This window comes from Dermacentor variabilis, chromosome 4, assembly GCF_050947875.1.
Source record: "Dermacentor variabilis isolate Ectoservices chromosome 4, ASM5094787v1, whole genome shotgun sequence".
Classification (NCBI taxonomy): domain Eukaryota; kingdom Metazoa; phylum Arthropoda; class Arachnida; order Ixodida; family Ixodidae; genus Dermacentor; species Dermacentor variabilis.
In genome coordinates, this window is record NC_134571.1 from 138634511 (window position 1) to 138656200 (window position 21690).

The following is a 21690-nucleotide window of genomic DNA, read 5'->3' on the forward strand; positions in this document are numbered from 1 at the left end:
ATACGGCGGCTATGATATATCTTCAGCTCTTGAATTTGCTTTCAAGGTCTGGTGCTTGGGGCTGTTGCTTTCATGGAGTCGTCGGGGGCAGTGTGATTCGGACACTGCCTATACCAATTACCACCGCCAAAAGCAGCCAGAAAGTAGCCAAGTGGCCAAGCACGATTTTAGGTCGCCAGGAGCCCCTGAACGCAGGCGTTTTGGCGAGAAATCGCCAAACCTGGCAACCCTGACTACGAATGACACGACGGTGTGGGGCGTGCCCACAACTCTCCGCCTTCTAAATTTCCCCGTTGCGCGCAGTTCAAATTTAATTTGGTTGTTAACGTAGACGCCACAACTTCCGCCTTTGGTGTCTACGACGCGCTAAACGTAAGCCAAACGCGGTTGGCCACAGCGAGCCTCAGTGCGCTTAGCCAGTGGACTCGTGGCGGCACCCTGCGGCGGTTGCGGTATCTGCGCTACGTAGCCGACCGCAGCTACCAATAGCAGCCGCGTATTGGAATCTGCTTTATTACGAAATGAAGCGTGCAGAAGGTAGTGAGGAGCAGGTTTCTGTTTGAAAAGAGAGCGTTTGAGAGAAAGGCCATTTCGCGCTCCACTTGCGAGCTCCACGCACCGCGTCCCAAAGCAAAACTTCGCCGAGATTTTCACAGAAGCGCATATTACTTGTGGACTATTATTTCACCAAGCTCGAGAAGTGGTTCAGGGCCCCTTTAAGGCTAAAGCGCCGGAAAACCGAAAACGAATCTCGATGAGTTTCCTACTGTTACTAATACATTGCGTCCTTTCTTTCTTTCCTTCCTTCTTTCATTCTTTCTTTCTTTAATTTATAGGCTTATAGAAATAGAAGCGAAAGCAAGAGGTTCAACAGCCTCACGGAGGCTTTAGCTCCGAAACATCTCGGCAAGCAAGCAAATAGGTAAGCAACATTTCCTATCCAAAACTCAAGACAAGGTAATTTTATATACACTCAATGCGGTTATCCTAGGAATAAGTAATATAAATCAATAATACAATATTAACACAAAACCAAATCTTCAATCATGCAATCACAATCCACAGGAAAAAATATGCACTTGAAAAAAAAATAGCAGTAGCATACTGACGAACATTCGGCAAAAAATAAATAAAATAGATGCACGTGCGGGATATGCTACACCGAAGACTATTGCGCGGCGACGTCGATGGAATGAGGACTGGTTTCTTGTATGCCGACAAAGAAACGTTACAATCTTCTGGTCTGGTCGCCAAGGCGGTATAATGTTGCACAACTTTTTAAACAGCTAACGAGTAGACACCAGGAAAGGATCTGGCCAACTGACGCGCACTTTATTATTTACTGCTTTCACGCATGCGTTGGTGGACTAATAGGCACAGCAGCCGGCCCGGGCTGATCCTGGTAGAAATTCTACCAAGGGATATTTTTTTCTTATTGAAGAGGTCCCAAGCGAGGAGAGACAAAAACGTACGTATGTACCAACCGAAGAGTGCCTGGTAGGAATGAAAGAATGCCATTAAAGCTATCCGGGGAAGACTTCGAGCCCATCCGATGATGGGCGCGCGTTTTACTGTCCAATCTTTGACAGCAGTGTCGCTCGGCAGCCACAGCTGGCAGACAAAGAGATCGGTTCCTGCGCTATATATATAGTTTGATGACCTTATCTGTCCAGTTTATATGCTCCTGTTCGTCTTACTCTATAGGGCCTAAATCACTGCGAATGGAGCCGGAATGGAGCTGCGGTGTTAACGGCTGGCTGCGCAGGAAACGCGTTGTCAAGTGATTGTGCATACGTATTCATCGGAGAAAACGTGTATTCCTCGAAGATACCGCCGTTACAGCTTGTTCGCTCCGAGAGCCCAAGAAATCTAAGAGTATCACATCTTCCTTATCCTTCTGCAGAACATTAGAACTCAAGAGCCAGGATAACTGATAATTAGGTGGGCACCAGCCACGAGGCTTTACCGGGCTTGACGGCGCTAGCTACGTCGGCGTGAGCTTACTATTCGCCGACGCCGTCATAACAGATGCTATCTCAACGAATCCGTGCGATGCGCGCCGGCACACCCGCTCCTGGCGTTGCCCAACCGCCAAGCGTGCATCGCTATAGCTTCATGCCAGCGCGTGCGGCTACCGGCCACGTGTGGTTGCCGCGTGGGTCGAGAAAATATACGAAACTCTACTCACACTCACCCACAAAACACATACTTATGTATTATTTTTGTTTAAGGCTCACTCGGGCTGAGACGAACCAAAATCCTACTCAACCATGTTCATTCGGGACTCAGACTCGCCAAAATTTCACTCAACTGGACTCTCTCAGGCTCAGGAGTCAGACTGAGTGAGTCTGAGCGAGTCGACTGGTGAGTCCGTTTGCCGACAAGTGGTCCTCGGCCGCGTGTGATGCCTGTCAGCAAATTCCTATTTATTCGCCGTGTGTGGTTAACGCACGTAATCAATCTAATCCAATTGGATTTCATACGAGCTTTCCTTTAAATTACTTTCCTTTAAATTTACTGCAGCTTTTACACGATCATGCATTATATTATTAAAACAGCGGACTCATTACGAAGCAAGGATGAAAGTCATGCATAACAGCGTGACCCATTTGTCGACGCGCTGCCCTTGGGGGCCACTTTCTGATCATTCGAGGCCAGGAACGTGCTCGCGCAGACGTGCTTGCCTCAGTAGCATGCAGTGCGCCCATTGTTGCCACAGGGCCTAACACACCGGAAGCGCTCTTGCCGACAAAACATGGGTTACAACACAGAGGCGCCCACAGACCAAAACCATAGCATTGTCCATACACGAGCTATAAGTTGATATATAGCTTCCGCCGTGCCTTCCTCGTAAGCAATGGTGGAATTACCTTTGTGTCCATGCTTCTTTCCTTTCTTGTGTGCCTTGGGCGCCGCGTGGGGAGCGCTTGCGTCAGCCACCGACGCCGCCCCAGCAGGCTCGTCGTCTTGTCCGCGCGCTGGACTCGCCAGCTTGTCTTGCTACCTGCGAGCATGCGCGCGCGAGCAGTGAGAATTGGCACCATGCGCCCCATTGCGTATACGACCGCGCGTCGCGAGCAAATGCGGGTGTGGCACTTGTGACCTATAGCACTGGCACGCCGCTTTTGAAGGTCTCTAGCCGGACGTGAGACGAGATGGCTAAGGGTCCGCTGCTCCCTTGACCGCAGCGGCCAGTCAGCGATAAAGGGCAAATTCAAACGTTTCCGTAATGCCCAGAATAGCAAGAACAACACCCCGGTGTGTCCTATAACAGTTTGCACATAGCCATTCGGCGGGAACGCTATATATACATTGTTTCATGTACAACGGGCAACGCTACGAAGCCTACAGAGAGACTTCTCTCACAGTGCGCATCTGCGACACTATGGCATTATGGTGTACTTATTGTAATTATTAATGCTGGCGCCCCGTTGCGCCGCTGAGCACGGGTGCGATTTGCCGAATTCGCCGTAAGAGTCCGCCTATTGGTATACTAGACGTTCGATTGCGCAACATTTTAACGGTACACACAAAGAGAAGCACAACGGAGCGCTACTTACAACTATCGATTTATTCCCTTGCCAGCGGAATAAATATAAGAAGATACTCAAATGGTAAGAACCACAAAAATAAAATTTTAGAAAGTTACAAAAAGGACCATCCACCAATACCAAGCCCTTTTTGTCACATAATCATTTCGCTGTGCTTGACATTGCACTAAAAAGGAAGCACGAGAGCACGAAATTTCAGATTAGGCCATGAGGAAATCAATTTCTTTTGCACCAAGGGAAACAGACGTGGCATCCTTTCGCACATACTTCCCGTGTGCGCAGTCTTGGCGCCTTCGATAATCTCTCGCGTCATTTGGCTGCTACCTTTGCTCACAATCATGCAGTTCTCAAAGATTAGCTTACATCTGCAATCTCTACAATGAATCCAGAGGTGTTCGGCGACTGCTCTTGAAACATTATAGCTATGCTCCTTTAATATTGCGTTCAGACAGCGCCCAGTATGTCCGACACTTTCTGCCGCACGATAGTAGTACAGAATGTACCACTCCCTCAGTCCACCCAACGAACTTTTTCCTGTGTTGTTTTTCACAGCCTCATTTTCCGTGTAGCATCTGGATTTACCTTCGCACACATGCTCAGGAATTTTTCCACGAGACGAAAGACCACTTGTACATTGCACTGTTTGCCAATTTTCTTTACACGGTGCGCGATGGAATGAATATACGGCATCACTATTTCATTGCGCCTGCTTGGGCTGGCTCCTGCCCAGATAATAGTTGCGTGGTTGCGACTTTCTTTTAGCAATGATTGTGCAACAGATACCAAAACACGGGAAAGACAGCTTGCTGTCATAAGCCAACATACGCGTTTGCTCCCGAAAGATGGCGGATTTAACAAAGGCTTCAACTTGCATCTGTGAATTATTTTAAAAAGCATGGCATGATTATTTTTAACGCATTATTGCAGCAAGACCTAAGTATGGCTCGTTCTACCTTAGGATGCGCAGATTTGAATGGAAAAATAGGCTTACTTGTGTGCGGTTCATATTGCCAAGAAACGTGCCGCGTACGGAGATCCCAGCTTTAAGTCAACGAACTATAAAGGATCCACTGTCTGGCTCTTCACTTGTGATGACGAGTGGCTCTAGACGCTCACTGAAAATTCTTTCTGCGCGTCTCAACGGTGTCTGAGCGCTGTTTTCATCAGGGTCAACTAGGACTAAATAACCATCAATCATCTACAAATCTGAACACGCGAGCAACTCGCAAATTCTTGAGGCGTCCCTGCCGTGTCTTATGTTTACTAGAAACAAGTCACTCTTAATCGCTGCGATAGACGAGCCTATACATATTCCTTGACTTTGAAGGAAAATGTATACATTACAAGACATGTAGGTGGACCTTAAATACATAGACAACAAATTTAACAAAGGCTTCAACTTGCATCTGTGAATCATATTAAAAAGCAACTTTTCCATATTCATCAATACATTGCTCAATGCAAAACAAGAGCTCTTTGTGATGAATAAAGTAATATAAGGCTTTGGCGTCAAAAGAACATACCGCCTTGTTCCTTGTATACTAGATTTACTTTGTAGTACGCTGTACCAACACGCTCAGTCTTCAACTTTAATCGCCTAGTGGACTGTCCATCACGGCCGCTGCTGAAGTGTTTATTGGCTCGAGCTGTACGAGCGAGGAAGAGACAAGCAGACCCAGCCTACCTCCTCCTCGCCCTACGTCTGAATCCTGCCAATCACAGTTGCCCGAAATGGACAGCAGTCGATTAGAGAATACCCCCCCTCCTCCAACCACCCTGGACGCGCGTGAGAAAACGAGGCTCACATGCTCCGCTTGTGTGTTGTGCCACGAAGCCACAATCAGGACAGTAGCGGGAATACCTTACGAGTCGAGTCGTACCTTCTAGGCATTCTTTTAGATGAAACCGACGCGAGCAGGTCGAGTGAAACGTCGGGCTATGACAACCCAACCAAGCTTTCTTTGTTTACGTGGGCTCTTTCCCATTAGGCCTAAGGTTCACAGATAAAACTAATCAGGCCGAAATCGCGGCGACACACTACTGCGTCGAGGCGAGGTAACACAGCTGCGCTTCGTTGCTGGCCAATGAACGCTGGCCCAATACGGACAGGATTCATTGGCCCGATACGGACAGCCAGCCAAACCGAACCAGGGCGCGATGCAAGAGCATCGCACCCTGGTTCAGTCTGGCTGGCTCAACCCGACTCAACAATCGGTCAGCGTCGACCGTTAGGTAAATAAGTGAATGCGGCAGGTAAAGCTTAGCCGACTCTGACAGGAGGTCGAGGCGACTCGACCTACACTGTTGCAGCTACGGAGTCCACGTAAGCGGTCTGGCATCTATGCCCGCGATGGAGACATATATGCACATACGACCGTGGAACGCACCTGTCATCGTTGTTCGTGCACTTACCGGATGAACAGCCGAGAGAAAATGACAGAGCGAACGGCTCTGGGACCTGCTGCCTTCTTCTTCGTAGCACGAACGTTGGGCGCGTAGCGCGTGACTTGTCCAAGCGTGAGCTGCGCTGTCACGAAGCACGCGGTGACAAGTGCCCTGCTCGAGCGTTTCAAATGTTTTGATGATAATGCTTGGGGGTTAATCATGCGTTATGGCTGTTCAATGTAGGCTGCTATTTTCGTTTCTTGTAGTGGATGCACAGCCAAGTAAAAAAAGGAAAGAAAAAGGCAACGTCGCGACATGTGGCAAAATGTTTTTTTAAAAGAGATGCTGCATATGGCTACGGCATTTCTGTCGTCCGCGAACAACCGGCGAACTAGCTCGTTGGCGCCCCTCAGCGCAACCGCGAGAACGCGCTCGATCGTGTCACTGCTCGCGCATTCGTCGTCGTCATCTTCTTCCACAGCTGGTTCCCTTGCCACTCATTGATTGAGGGGGCATGAGCCATTCATTGGCGAAAGGAAACTATCGTCACCATCAACAGCCACTATCATCATCAGCAATAGCTCGAGTATCGTCTTCTTCCACAGATGGCTCCGTTGTCGCTCAGCATTCCAGCGTAGAATTCAATTTCTCTCGTCGTAATGGGGAGGCCGCGTTAAAGCTTTTTTTTTATTTGCGGTGACACGAAGAGATAAATAGAGCTGGGCAGACCATGTAGTGCGTAGGATGGATAAAAGGTGGACCATTAGAGTTACAGAATGTGTGTCAGGAAAAGGGAAGCGCAGTCGAGGACGGCAGAAAACTAGGTAGGATGATGAAATTAGAAAATTTGCAGGCTCAAGTTGGTATCGGTTGGCGCAGAACAGGGGTAATTGGAGATCTCGGGGAGAGGCTTTCATCCTGCAGTGGACGAAAATAGACTGATAATGATGACGATGGACCATTGCTTCACGGTGTATGAGTCATTCATTGTCATTTAACAATTGAGGTGATACGAGAATGTGTGTGCGTCACGATGACCATCGATCACGACAATAAACATGTTCGTACCTTTGCTGAAAATGCTATGCCATTGTGTGTCGTGTGCTAAACAGCTTCGCTGGTCCTCCACCTTCCCAGAGTGGAATGGCTCATGATGTTTTTTTCCTCGTAAATTCGTCGTTTCACCAGGATGACGAAGTTCCCAGGCGTTCTGATAGAGTTTGCATGGCAAAGCGTCGTTTACTTTCTTGTAGGTTTGGTTAGATAGGTTGCGTTATGGGGCTGTCTTAAACGCCACCTTAAACATGCGTCTTGACCCTCGCTTGTGCTGCGGGACGTCCTTAATCAGATCGTGACGATGTCATTATCCTGTATTGCAAGCTACTATGAGGCGCTTAGACATACCAGCGGTAGGTAAATGAGAATTCGTAAACTCTATGTGCGTTCCGTTGTGTACGCGGGATGTGCGTTCCACTGTATATGCGGGAATGCCTGCGTGTGTGGGTGGGTGTTTTTTTTTTGTTTCACGCTCCGTGTTCCATCGTTCATTTGTTAGTTACACATGGATAGAAAGAAAGTACAGAGAAGATGAACGTAAACCGCACGCAACGAGCACATCTGTCATTACTCACAATCGAAATCAACCATGGGATATATATATATATATATATATATATATATATATATATATATATATATATATATATATATATATATATATATATATATATCCCATATATATTTTTGTGCCTACATATGTGACAGAGCGAAGAGGCAAGAACTCTATCTTCTGTGTTTGGTTAACTGGATGGTCATCCGCACGCGTATGATAAGATGTATGCTGTCTGCCTCCGTTTTTATACCTTAATATATATATATATATATATATATATATATAGAAACGGAGGTATAGAAACGGAGGCAAGAGGCAAGAACTCTATCTTCTGTGTTTGGTTAACTGGATGGTCATCCGCACGCGTATGATAAGATGTATGCTGTCTGCCTCCGTTTTTATACCTTAATATATATATATATATATATATATATATATATATATATATATATATATATATATATATATATATATATATATATATATAGAAACGGAGGTATAGAAACGGAGGCAGACAGCATACATCTTATCATTCGCGTGCGGATGACCATCTAGTTAACCAAACACAGAAGATAGAGTTCTTGCCTCTTCGCTCTGTCACATATGTAGGCACAAAAATAATGATGATGACGATGATTTTAAAAGCAGTGGCATCTACCCTCGGCCACAGGCAAGACACGATAATGCCGTTCTTTGCAATCCTATAGTGGCAGGAAGTAGAATTCAGGACGGACTGTTGCTGATCACGGATAATAACTCCAGTCAGACACTTCTACTTTAAGTCTGAAAAAAAAAACTATTAATCATTATTTTACGGTACATTGCACGTAAAGTGCTAATCAACGCTACTTTCTCGAAATAGTTTCAAAATATCAGTCACTCGATGGCAGTCTCCCATACATATATATATATATATGGTTGCGACAGTCTATTTATTTATTTATTTATTTTATTTTATTAATACTGTAAGCCTTTACAGGCTCTTACAGGAGTGGGAACAACAAAGAAAAACAACAACGAAAAGTACAGATTGCCAGCAAAAAAAAAAGATCCGAAAATGAAAGAAACGAAAGTCCTAAAACAGTACAGACTGTTCCTGTACTAAACAGTACAGGAAAGGGTGCGCGTTATACACTGATTTTGGAATAACTGCAAGCGGCATACACAGTAAAAGCATACACTACAAGAACTGCGGTCAGCATCCACATGAAACATACACTCCGTGCGCAGTCCCCCCCCCCCTTTTTTTTTTTCCTTTCTACAACGGCGCAACCTGCTGATCAAAAAAAATTTTCAATCTTGACAGAAAATGTGATAACAGATTCCAAGGACACAATGTCTTGTGGCAGTTTATTCCATAATTCTATGACTGACGGAAACAAGGAATACTTGAATGTATTACAGCGGGAGGTATATGGCCTGATACTCTTGTCATGGTTTGTTCTGGCTGAGCGCTGGTATGGTGGTTTTAGGTACTCGTGTTTGCTTATATTAATGCTGTCATGATAAAGAAGGTAGAGAAACTTTAAGGCAGCAACGCGTCGGCGAAGTGACAATGTTTGAATGTTTGCCCGATTGCGTAGTGCGGTTATGCTGACGTCACGTGAATGCTGCGAATACACAAACCGGAGAGCTTTATTTTGAATTCCCTCCAGTTGATTAAGAAGGTAGATTTGGTGCGGATTCCAGATAATGCTGCCGTATTCAAGGATTGGCCTTACAAGGGCCTTATAACTTGCTAGCCTAACTTTGGAAGGTGCCAGTGCAAGTTTCCTGCGAAGGTATCCCAGCTGCCTATATGCTTTTGTGCACGTCTGTTTAATGTGAACGTCCCATTTTAATGTGTTTGTGATGGTAACACCCAAGTATTTAACTGAGTCGGCTTCTGTTACATGTAATCCCGTTAGATGATATGCAAATTTTAAGGGTACCTTTTTTCGAGTTATATACATGGATGAAGTTTTTGCTACGTTAATTTCCATTCCCCATTCTTGACACCATCTGGCAATGTTAGTTAAGGAGGAGTTAAGTCGAATCTGGTCATTAATCGTCCGTACTGTGGTGTAGATGACGCAGTCATCTGCAAACAGCCTTACTGTTACGTCAGGTTCAACTTGAGAATGAATGTCATTAACAAAAATTAGAAAAAGAATCGGACCAAGCACAGACCCCTGTGGAACACCGGAGTAGACATCTAACTCTTCAGATTCAGTACCATTTATTTTAAAGTACTGGCTGCGGTTAGAGAGATAGGCGGTTATCCAGTGTACTATGTTAGTGTCAATCCCAATATTCTTAAGTCTGTCAATTAATTTTGGATGGGGTACCCTGTCAAATGCTTTGCAAAAGTCTATGAATACTGCGTCAACTTGAAGTCTCGAGTTAATTACTGTAGCAAAGTCATGCGTTATTTCGAGGAGTTGAGTGACGGTAGAAAGACCTTTGCGAAATCCGTGTTGTTTGGGGTACAGTAGATTGTTATCTTCTAAGTACGTGGTAATTGCTTTGCTAATAATATGCTCCATCATTTTACAACAAGAACTAGTGAGTGAAATCGGCCTGTAAGTGTTTACCAGTAACTTATTGCCTCCTTTGTGAATCGGAAGGACCTTGGCACGGAGCCAGTCCATCGGCAGGGTGGCTGTTTGAAGTGATGCTACGAAAATTGCATGCAAGAAAGGAGTTATCTGTTCTGCGTAACGCCGCAGAAAAGCACTGGAGAGATTGTCAGGACCTGAAGATTTTTTAACATCAATCTGAAGCAATAAATTAAGTATTCCTTCTTGGGTTATGACTACCCAGGTAGCGCACAAAGTCTTGAAAACGTCGTATTAAGGGATTCAACGTCTGAAAAGGATTTTTGACCAAAATCGACGCATCAAAGACGTTCCAAACAAGATAGCTTAAAAACGAGGGGTGAATACGTTTTGATAACGTTGGAAGCCAGACAGCTTAAAAACGAGGGGTGAATACGTTTTGCAAACGACTCAAAACGCCACCGCCACGCCACGGCGCGTCAGCCTCTTTAGCGGCTTCTACAATATTCAACAACCCATCAACGCGATCCAACCTTGCGCAAGGTGGCGATACCGTCGTCAAATCATGTGACCAAGGTGGCCACGTGATTCGTGATGCCGGGCAGCCGGGCGAGCCGGGGCATAGTCGCGTCGTCATGGCGTCGTCACGTCACCGCACTCGCATTGCGCTGTGGTGTGTTTGCGGCTGTTCTGAACGTGCTGCCGCTGCCCTTTGCTATGTAAGTGTTGCAGTGTTTTGCTGTCAAGAAAACGATATTCTGTGATCAGTTTGGGTTGTGCGATATGTTTGTGTGGTTTTAATTTGGAAATCAGTAGTGTTTTCAATTGTTATTTGATCAAGGCGGCCACGTTATTCGTGAAGCCGGGCATAGTTACGTTATCGCACTCGCATGGCACTATGGTCTGTTTGCGACTGTTCTGAATGTGCTGCCGCTGCCCTTTGTCATGTAAGTGTTGCAGTGCTTTGCTGTCAAGAAAACGACATTCTGTGATTAGTTTGGGTTGTGCGATCTGTTTGAGCCGGGCATAATAACGTTATCGCACTTGCATTGCGATGTGGTATGATAGCGGCTGTTCTGAATGTGCTGCCGCTGCCCTTTGTCATGTAAGTGTTGCAGGGTTTTGCCGTCAAGAAAACGACGTTCTGTGATTAGTTTGGGTTGTGCGATCTGTTTGTGTAGATTAATTTGGAAATCAGTAGTGTTTTCAATTGGAGGGCGCGGAGTGGAGGGCACTAATCAGCTCTTCAAGTTCACTGTCATGTTATGTGAGGCGCCTTTTCACTGACGCTGTAATTATGGCATTAAGGACAGTATAAGGACGAAAGTTAGAGGGACGAAATCGTGCCTGTGTGTCCCTAGCGTCGGGGTCGGCCGCTATGCGTGATCCTAACAAGAAAGCATTTTGCAGAATGCGAAGAAAGGCGGCAAAATTTCTGTCTGTGCGCACCTTGCCGATCTCCGCAATAGAGTCATCATCGTGGTATTTTAGTCTCCCGTTTAGCAAGAGTGTTGCAGACAAGGGAACTGGTTCAAACAGGCTTTTTTTTAATGATTCACTACTAGTGCGGTATCCCAAAAGGTGAGGTCAAGTGCTCACCCTATTTTCTTCCCTCGCGCTACAGCGCACTGACAGAATTTTGCGTGCACCATACCGTGCTTTTATCGTTTGCGCTTCAGGTTCTCGATTGTGTTTTCGCCCCCTTTACCCACGTGATGGGTATTTCATGGTATTACCGGGTACCACATGTGTCCATGTATTGTGTCCAATATATGAAACGGCCAAATTCGATTTTATTTGACGCCTCAAATGGTAGTAATGTATTGAGTCCCTTGTAGCTTTGTGCTTATCAATTTTACTATTTGGCGAATGGATACAGCATGTACGCTGCATAACTCGCTTGTGCATACTGCATACGTGAGTCGAGTATGCTCTTGGTATAAAATAACTTGTATGCTTTAGGTAGTACGATTGTTTGCAGTTTGGGAAATGTGTCGGAATGTACGCTGTGCGACCTTCGCGCTTTACGGCGGCCTGCCGAGTTCGTGCGGGTGCCATGTGTGCGCATGGAGTTCGCGAAGCGCTCTCGCAGTTTTTTTTTTAAATATATATATACATGTGTTCTGTTCGCGCGCTTCGCACAACAGGGCATGTCGCAGTTCTTTGTCCTTGTGCAACACATTTTCCTAGCGTACGTCTGTGCATTATTTGGTACCGGTTTCACACGGGGCTCTTTTAGCCGCTATCCAGTCCGTTACAAATCGAATTTCTCGGTCGTGATGGCTCCTCTGCGCAAGCTACGAGAGTGAGCCAGTCGCATCGATAATTTCGATCCGGATCGGGCTTGATCGCGATCGAGAGTGGTCGTGTGACACCGGTTTTACACATGGCTCCCACATAGGGAACACTTTAAGTTCAATGCTACTGAGTGAAGAGCAAGTGCATATATATGCCAGTGGTGGTATGTGGGCAAGTCTTTCTGGTGAAGCCAATACTTGTGCATTCAAAATATTTCAATTACCAGCGTAGTGCATCAATGTGTCTACTTCGACAAAATGGTAGTGCAGATATCTGAGCATACCTGTCCAGGGCAGCAAGTACGTGTGTCTACATTGAAACCACTACCAGCATGTGCGGCAGTTCTATTTTCAGCAGCGGGACTGCACAATAATCAGTAGGATGCTCTCAAGCTGTTTATCTATGAAGCTCTGCCTGGACTGTGCCAAATATTTTTGGACGTGAAAGTGGGGGTGAATTGGTAAACATCAGTGGAACTGTGCCTGGACTTTGTGGCAAATGTTTTTGGATGTGAAAGTGTGAGTGAACTGGCAAAGAATTTGCTCTGGGCTACATGTGTTAAACGTTTTTCTCATTCAGAGTGCTTTTTTTTACTTTAGGAGACTGGAGAAGTGCGCAAAGTGGGACATGTCAGTGTGCTAATTATTGTATTTGCTGGCTTGCAAATTATTCGTTGCAACTTTGTTTTTGCCAGAGAGGTACAACTTTGCCTCTTGTAAAGGGCTTTTTAGATAAAACACTTACTATTTATTATGACCATTGCTTCCTTTGTTACACAAATGCAGCTTCCAGTGCATTCCAGTTTATTTCCATGTTTATGTAAGTTTCTAATATGAGGCTTGCATATTCATTTCTCACGTTCTGGAGTGGCAAGATGCAGCATTACTGTCTCATCGTTCGCTGTACTACAGTAGTGTTCACTTAATTGTTACACTGAATCCCCCGTTTAAGTATTCTGTACTAATTTCACTTGAGTGCTTTTTTGTTCTATGGTTATTTTTTTCTCGCCATTACCTTCTTTGATATATCCTAAAGGCAATATTTCCAATTTTGCATTGTTCCCATTTTTTTTTTATTTCTGTCACAGGATTGTTTTATGATGGTATGCGGTGGTATTTCTTTTTGTGCTCTTTTCAAGCTTCTAGATGATTGGTAACATTGCTTGGAGGCAGTTACCATCCAATTCATACTCTTGCATTTTTCAGTCTACTTCTTCCATTCGCTCCGATGTCACTTCTGCATAACTCTAGTCCATCTAATAGCACGCGCACTTTACTATGATAAATTAGACACTTTAGTACACTCCAGGTTTTTCTGTTCATTTATGTATGTGTACTTGGAATTTTGTTTATGTGCTAGTGAATGTTCACTTTCGAGTTCATTACGAATCCTTTCTGTGACTTTTGTCATTGTTGATGTAGTTTTATTTCTATTTGCATTTCTAACACAGTTTGTTCGAACCTTGCATAAGCATTACATTTTAATAAAGTGTTCTTGCTTTGTCACAATGTTCTCATTTCATGCACTCTTGGCATGAAGGGCTTGGTCTGGCCACCTGCCAAGACGTGGCCATTTCTTCTTTGCAGGATGTCATTCCCATTGTGGTTGTAAGCATCGTAGCTTACTAAAGGCGGTATTAAGGATTTCTTATTCCTAACAGGCTCATTTTCGTGCGACTTGGTAGACGATGCGCCGGCCATGCGGGGAACAGTGCTTGGCACTGCGCCATGGCTCTTACAGTCAACACGGACGCTTCTACTCATCTGGGGCGCGATTGGAGATCGTTGTTCGAAACATCCGATCAGTTTCACCTCACGCGATTGGCCTAGGCCGTGCCAACGGGTGCGGCTGACGACGTCTGCGCGGCATAGGCCAGTCGCGTGAGGCGAAACTAAACGCGTGTTTTGAACAACGATGTCTCATCGCGCCCGTCACCCGCGAAAATTAGCTTCAGATGATCGTAAACCTTTCAAGACCGCTTCTAGACCAGCTTTTTGATAACGTCCTAAAAACGTTTAGAAATTGGTTACGAATAGTTTGGCAAAGGGATTACTTGTGTCTTTCCCAATGCTATTTCTAGACCAGCTTTTCGAATACGTCTTGCAGACCTGTTCTAGATCGTCTCAAGAAAGCAATTAAGCCGGACATTAGCAGAGATATCCGACGTTTTCCCGCCGAAGTTCTCTCATTCGTGTCTTCTTTAACCCGTTTTTATCGTCTTGGATAAACGCTACGAAAACGTTACGTATCTCTTTTGTGCTACCTTGGTACTTCAGACATTGATACCGGAGGATCCGTCACAGTTTCGCTTTCTGTAAGTGTAGGGGTACGTGTAAAAACGGACTGAAAGTATCTGTTGAATGTGTTGGTGACAATGTGAGCTTCATCAGTTATGATTCCATTTACATCGATTTGAGTCACTTGGTTCTCAGGCCTGGACAAGTAGCGCCAAAACTTCTGTGGGTGTTGCGTCATAAAATTTATTAGTGTTGTTGAAAAAAAAACATCCCTTGCCTTCCGTAAAGCAGTTTTTAGCTCACCAGAAAGCCGGCGAATATCTTCAGGATTACGTTTTTTCTTCCGCATCCTTTGCAGTTTTCTTTTTAGGTGTATCACACTACGCGTAATCCATGGGTTTCTGCGTTTTGTACGTTTCAGTCGCGTGGGAACGAACGTTTCCTCACAATGTGTTATTATGTCTTTTAGTTTAAGCCATAGAATATTCACTGTACAATGATTTTCAATGGAAAAGGTTTCCAACGCTACTTCAAGGTAGTCGATGATGCTGACGTCGTCAGCTCTATTGTAGTTTTTAACAGCTACACGTGATTCTGGAACTGGTCCGCTAGCGCCGATAGTAACTGTTAGCAGCAGCAGTTTATGATCTGATATGCCCTCTTCGAGTGTGATGTCGGCTGTCAGATGATTAGAGACAAATGCAAGGTCTAGTATTGAAAATGTTTGCCCTTGAATGCGCGTTGGCTCTGTGACAAGCTGAGATAACGAAAAACTAAACGCCATGTTCAAAAGCAGTTCAGAACTACTAACATCTCTGCTGCCGGCGGTCAACGTACTCCAATCAATAGTGGCTAGATTAAAATCACCAGTAAGAATTAACTTAGTACGATCTTTCAACCTGCCACAAAGGAAGTCGTGAATTTTCATTATGTAGTCGTCGGACGCGTTTGGTTTCCTATAAATACCGCCTATGAGCACAGGTGAATCGTGGACATATACAGTGCACCACACACTTTCATGATCTGGAATACCTTGCTCTTTGCGAAAAGATAAGCCCTGCCGTACTGCTATAGCGACTCCGCCCCCGCGACTGTCGCGGTCGGAGCGAAGAAGAAAATAAGAGGGAGGAACTATTTCTGAATCATGAATACCAGCATGCAGCCATGTTTCCGTTATGACGACAATGTCAGGAGAGTAAATTAACAAGATATTTTCTAATTGTTGAGTTTTATTAACAATGCTCCTTGCATTAAAACATACTAAAGAAAGTGAATTTACAACTGCTCGTCATGCGTTGTCAGCAATGGACTTCCCGGTGTCGTCGCGACGTAGGCTGTTCAAAGGTAGCCTGCATTTCTGTAGTTCATTCCACATATATAGTTGATCGTTCACTTTAAGCTTATCAAAAAGAAGTGCTACCTTATCACCAGCGTCACGTTCTGCTTTGGAGGACTGCCAAAATTTCCTGCGTATGTCACGTACTGAGGCTGAGAAGTCTTCCGATATAGATATCGAACAATTTTTCAGCTTTTTGCAGTTACGAAGAACAGTCATTTTTTCTGTGAAATTGTAAAACCTTACAATTACAGGCCTTGTGTTCTTTTTCCCAATACGGCGTACACGCTCGACTGATCTCGTTTCTACACCGAGTTTGTCTTTGAATACACCGTTGACTACCGCTTGTTCCAGATCTTTACTAGCTTCATCGCTTTTTTCTTCTAACCCATAAATAATAATGTTATTCCTACGGCTTCTGTTTTCCATGTCGTCTATTTTTTTGCTCAGGCTCTGGATATCTTTGCTCATTGCAGTGATGTGCTGTTCGCACTGCTCCAGCTTTTCATGATACTGTTGAAGCGATGTAAGAGTAAATTCAATTTCTGTCAGTCTAGATTGAACGCCTTGCAATCCTTCTTCTAAAGTGTGTTGCGAGGTTTGAATTTCCGTAACCCTTTTTAAGATCTCATCGAGCGTATTTGGGCCTGGATTTTCCTCGATGTCACCACTAAGCAGCAACAGCGAACGAACAACGCGGAAGCACTCGTAAACACAACACAAAATACACTCAGGGCCCGGTAGCACCACAAAACAAATAGCAACACTTTTGTAACACTTAGAAAAAGGACATTTCTTTCCAACTTGTACAAGAAGAAGAAAGTGGTTTTTCATGGCGTCCTTCACGGTGCCACCAAGCCCACTGAAGAGGGCCTGCGCTTGCTGCGGCCTTTTGTACGCTTCGTCCGATGTCGCTGCTGTCACTGGTTGGCCGAAGGGACGGCGCAGGTGCGGCGTGGCGATCGTGCTCGATGCTTGATCCACGTGCGGCAAGGTTGGCGTTGTCAGCCGTGTTGATAGCCCAGTGGGGTGCTGTTCATGATGATGCAGGATAGCCAGCGTTCCGGAATCATGGTGTCGAACAATCGAAGACCGGTCGCAGTTCCGAGTGGTCCCCGTCAGTCCGAGCAGCGTCTGTACAAGAAGAAGAAAGTGGTTTTTCATGGCGTCCTTCACGGTGCCACCAAGCCCACACCAAGTCTGAAGACAATTTGACGTGTAGAGGTATAGAATCGGTCTCGACAGCCATCTTGTTTATGCATCGTTGTCTCTCTTGTATGTATTGTAAATAGATCTTTATATGTGACTTCTGCAACGTAACAAATTGGCGAGAGTTGCGGGGTATCCACGAGGAACAACAACGGAGCTCCGCAGTGGGCGGTAAAAATTAATTGAATGATGGGCTTTTACGTACCAAACCATTTTCTGATTATAAGCACGCATCAGGGGAGGACTCCAGAAATTTTGACCACTTGAGGTTCTTTAACGTGCACCTGCGTCTAAGTACACGGGTGTTTTCGCATTTCGCCCCCATCGATATGCGGCGGCCGTGACCGGGATTCCGCGGTAGTCGTCACCTCGGACTGGACAACAGGACGGACGAAACAGGACTCGACATAGCGAGGCCCACATCAACGCTTACAATCCCGGCGGTTGTGCTGGTTCAACCACGGGATCCAAGAAAGTTCTGCGCCACCGACTACCTCGACGTGGAAGACTGGATCGCCACCTATGAGCGTATAAGTGCCAACAACAAATGGGACCCGACGATTATGCTGGCTAGCTTGATCCTCTACCTACAAGGCACGGCGAAGGTGTGGTATGAAAACCACGAGGTAGAGCTTAACGATTGGGACACGTGCAAACAAAATCAGAGGGACTTGTTCGGCCGTCCCGCCGGACGGAAGGGCACTGCTACGAAAGAACTAGAGACCCGCGCCCAGACATCTACAGAATCATACGTCTCTTACATTCAGGACGTGCTGGCTCTGTGCCGTAAGGCCGACAGTAATATGGCTGAGTCAGACAAGGTTGGGCATATACTGAAGGGAATCTCTGACGATGCTTTCAACCTGCTCATGTGCGAAAATTGTGAAACATTACAGGACATCATAAAATACTGTCAACACTTTCAGCAGGCCAATAGCCGCCGGATTGCAACGCCGTTCGCACGTCTGCCGTACGCAGTTGCGACATCCTCTTTTGACGACAGGCTATGAATGCAGCGACCATCATCACCAGACGACATGGCACGGATAGCGCGTCGAGAAATTGAAGGCATGGCTCCGGCAGTGCTTTTATCCCACCCCAGTGAGCCGAACAACTTGCCTGCAGCACCATTTGTGCAAGCAATATTCTGCGAAGAACTCGCTAATCTTGGAGTTCATTCTGTGTATGCGCCGTTGCCGCTTCTCAGCTGTCTCATGCTCCAGGTCTATCGACTGGTCCGCGGTATCCAGCACGCTACCGAAAGCCAGCCGTGGGGCGAACCGCAGACGTACGATTGGCCAATCTGTTTTATCTGCCGGCGTATTGCTCCCGTTAGTCGCCATGGTAACAGTTGTACTATCTCATCCCCTCTGCGATCGCCATTCACCAGTTATTATCGATCCAAACAGAACGAGCGTCGTTACCAGCCTCCATTGGCACCGCGATTAACAGCCAGCAATGACGCTCATGCCCCTTGGAACAGACCCTCGTCCTCATTCCGACGTCACCAGTCGCGTTCGCCACCAACTCCCCGACCATCTTCCCTATCGCCGCACGTTCGTGGCCCACCGTCCCCGATGCAGTCCCGACACCCGCCTCCGGAAAACTAAGCGATGCGGCTCCCGGAGGTGACGCTGCATTGAGGACTCGACCGCAAAAACCTCTGATCACTTTGCCGACCAAAGAAAACTTGATGGACGTTTTAGTCGATGGCGTCAGTGTCCCAGCACTGATTGGCACTGGTGCGCGTATTTGTGATGAGTGCCCAATGGCTCCGACGCCTGAACAAAGTTCTCGCACCAGCTGCATCACCCACCCTCCGCGTTGCCCATGAAGGAACGCCTACCGTGCTTGGTATGTGCACTGCTCGCATTGGCATTGCGGGGCGCCTCACAACCGTTTTGTTTGCCGTTTTAGAACAATGCCCTTACTACGTTATACTTGGCTTAGAATTTTTATCGTCCCATTCAGCCCTGTTTGATTGCACGTCTATCGTCATTCACATTGAACTGCCCCACGGCTTCTATAGTCCACCAGTCACGCAACCATAGTGGTGCTCTCCCAAAGAGATCCGCCTGTCACCTCAATCCACTACGTACGCCACTCTGTACTGTCGTTCCCATCTTTTCCTGACGGCGTCTATGTACTATGTGCCACCGCTGACATAGTGCTTGAAAGAAATTTGGCAGTTCCCCATACCGCGCTACTGTTACAGGCAATGAGACTTCGCTTCCTGCCCTTAATTTTAACTGCTAAACTCAAATTCTTCCCAGAGGCGCGTCTGTGGGCGACATCTCGCCTGTGAACGATTGCGAGATATCGGCTCTTGACGCCGAAATTCCGTCGCCCTCTACAGGAATCCCCGATTCACCGACTCTCACAGACGAACTCAGCAAGATGATTGCGCCTGATCTTCTTCCAGCACAAGCTGCTGACCTCTGCCGTCTCTTGGAAACTTACTGCGACATTTTTGACCTGGATGGCCAGCCTTTAGCCCAGACATCGGTGATCACCCATCGTATTTACACCGGAGACGCCAATCCGATACGTCGCCGGCCATACCGTGTTTCACATGCTGAACGCTAAATGATACAACGAGAAGTCGATAAGATGTTGACTAAAGGTGTTAACGAGCGAGCCATCTTGCGGTCACTGGGCATCCCCTGTTGTCTTTTTTCAACACGAAGGACGGACGGCAGTTGGCGCTTTTGTGTGGATTACAGACACCTAAAAAAATCACACGCAAGGATGTCTACCCCTTTCCACGTATTAATGACGCCTTGGACTGCTTGCACGGAGTCAAGTACTTTTCATCGATAGACCTCCGATCAGTCTATTGGCAAATCTCGGTAGATGACATGGGCGATGAGAAAACAGCCTTCGTAACAACTGACGGCCTCTACCAAATCAAGGTTATGCTTTTCGGCCTTTGTAATGCCCCGGCAACTTTCGAAAGAATGATGGACCCCTTACTTCGCGACCCCTTACTTCACGCCAGTCATGGTCCACATGACTGTGTTATCTAGACTATGTCATAACGTCTTCTCTGTCATAGTCTTCTCACCAACTTTCACGAGTCGCTTAACGCGTCTATTGCCCATTCTTGCTGTTTTCCGACACGTCGGCCTGCAATTGAAGTCATCGAAGTGCCACTTTAGTCGTCGTCAAATTACCGTTCTTGGTATCTGTGCCGCTGGCCTTCAAGCTGACCCTGACAAGATTCACGCTGTCCAAAACTTTCCTGTTCCGTCTTCTGGCGCAAACGTAAGAAGATTTGTTGGGCTATGCTCGTACTTCCGTTGTTTTATCAGGAATTTTGCGGAAACCGCTCGCCCACTCACCGATTTACTTAAGAAGGACGTTGCTTTCACATAGGGCCTTGCTCTCGAACGCTTGCTCACGGCGCCCCCATTGCAGGATAATTATGATCCATCTGTCGCCACTGAACTTCACACGGATGCAAGTGGCCATGGAATTGGGGCAGTACTTAATTTTTCAATGGCAGCGCAACGTAGAGGGTGTATTTGCAAACGCCATTCGCCTCCTGTCACCCGCCGAGAGGAATTATCCAATTACAGAATGGGAGTGCCTGGAGTAAGTCGGCAGTCGCTGAATTCCGCCCCTATTTGTACGGCCGCACATTTTCCGTGGTTACCGATCACCACGCCTTGTGCTGGCTCTCCTCACTTAAAGACCCCACTGTACGATTTGGTAGATGGGTGCTACGGCTCCAAGAATATTCATTTGCTATTTTATACAGGTCAGGCCATTTGCACAAGGACGCCGACTGTCTCTCCCGTGATCCTGTCGACAGCCCTGAATATGATACGCATGACACAGACTCCTGCGTCCTCGCCGTTTCTGATCTGCAAGACATCCGCACTGAACAACGGCATGATGGCTGCTTACGTGTTCTCATCGATCGTCTCAATTCTGGGCATTCGGAGCCCACGCTGCGCATGTTCGTGCTCAGCGACGACGTTCTCTACCGTCGCAACTTACGCCCCGAAGGACCAGAATTTTTACTCGTTGTGCCACGCCATCTCCGTACAACAGTTCTTGAGCAGTTGGATGATGTCCCTACTGCAGGCCACCTCGGCATTTCGCGTACTTAAGACCGCGTACGGCGCCGCTTCTACTGACGAGGCCTGTACCGCTCTGCGCACCGCTACAGTGCAGCTTGTGCGCTCTGTCAGCGCTGCGAAAAGCCTGCAACGCTACCCGATGGACGCCCTCGCGCCATCGATGTGCCCTCACGACCATTCTTTCGCGTTGGTCTTGATCTTCTCGGCCCTTTTCCAACGTCGAAATCTGGCAATAAGTGGGTCGTTGTCGCGACTGATTACGCGACGCGACACGCGACCAAGCGAGCTTTGCGCAGAAGCTGTGCAAATGAGGTGGCAGATTTCCTTTTACATGACGTCATCCTCTATCACGGCGCACCCCGGCAGCTTCTCACTGATCGCGGCCGCACCTTCTTGTCCCGAATAGTTCAAGACCTACTTCGCTCCTGCTCTGCCGAGCA

The 21690-nt window shown here is 46.6% G+C and overlaps 1 protein-coding gene across 1 annotated transcript in view; it reads right to left on the bottom strand.

Annotated features, from left to right (window-relative positions):
• The window catches only part of LOC142578354 (solute carrier organic anion transporter family member 4C1-like), an 84510-nt gene extending 67390 nt beyond the window's left edge, over positions 1-17120 (bottom strand). The window contains exons 1-2 of the mRNA XM_075687751.1: positions 16761-17120; positions 2871-3000 (exon numbers count right to left, since the gene is read on the bottom strand). Coding sequence (XP_075543866.1) covers positions 2871-3000; positions 16761-17120 — 490 coding nt within the window. The remainder of the gene's footprint in view (positions 1-2870; positions 3001-16760) is intronic.
• Positions 17121-21690: the final 4570 nt, after the last annotated feature.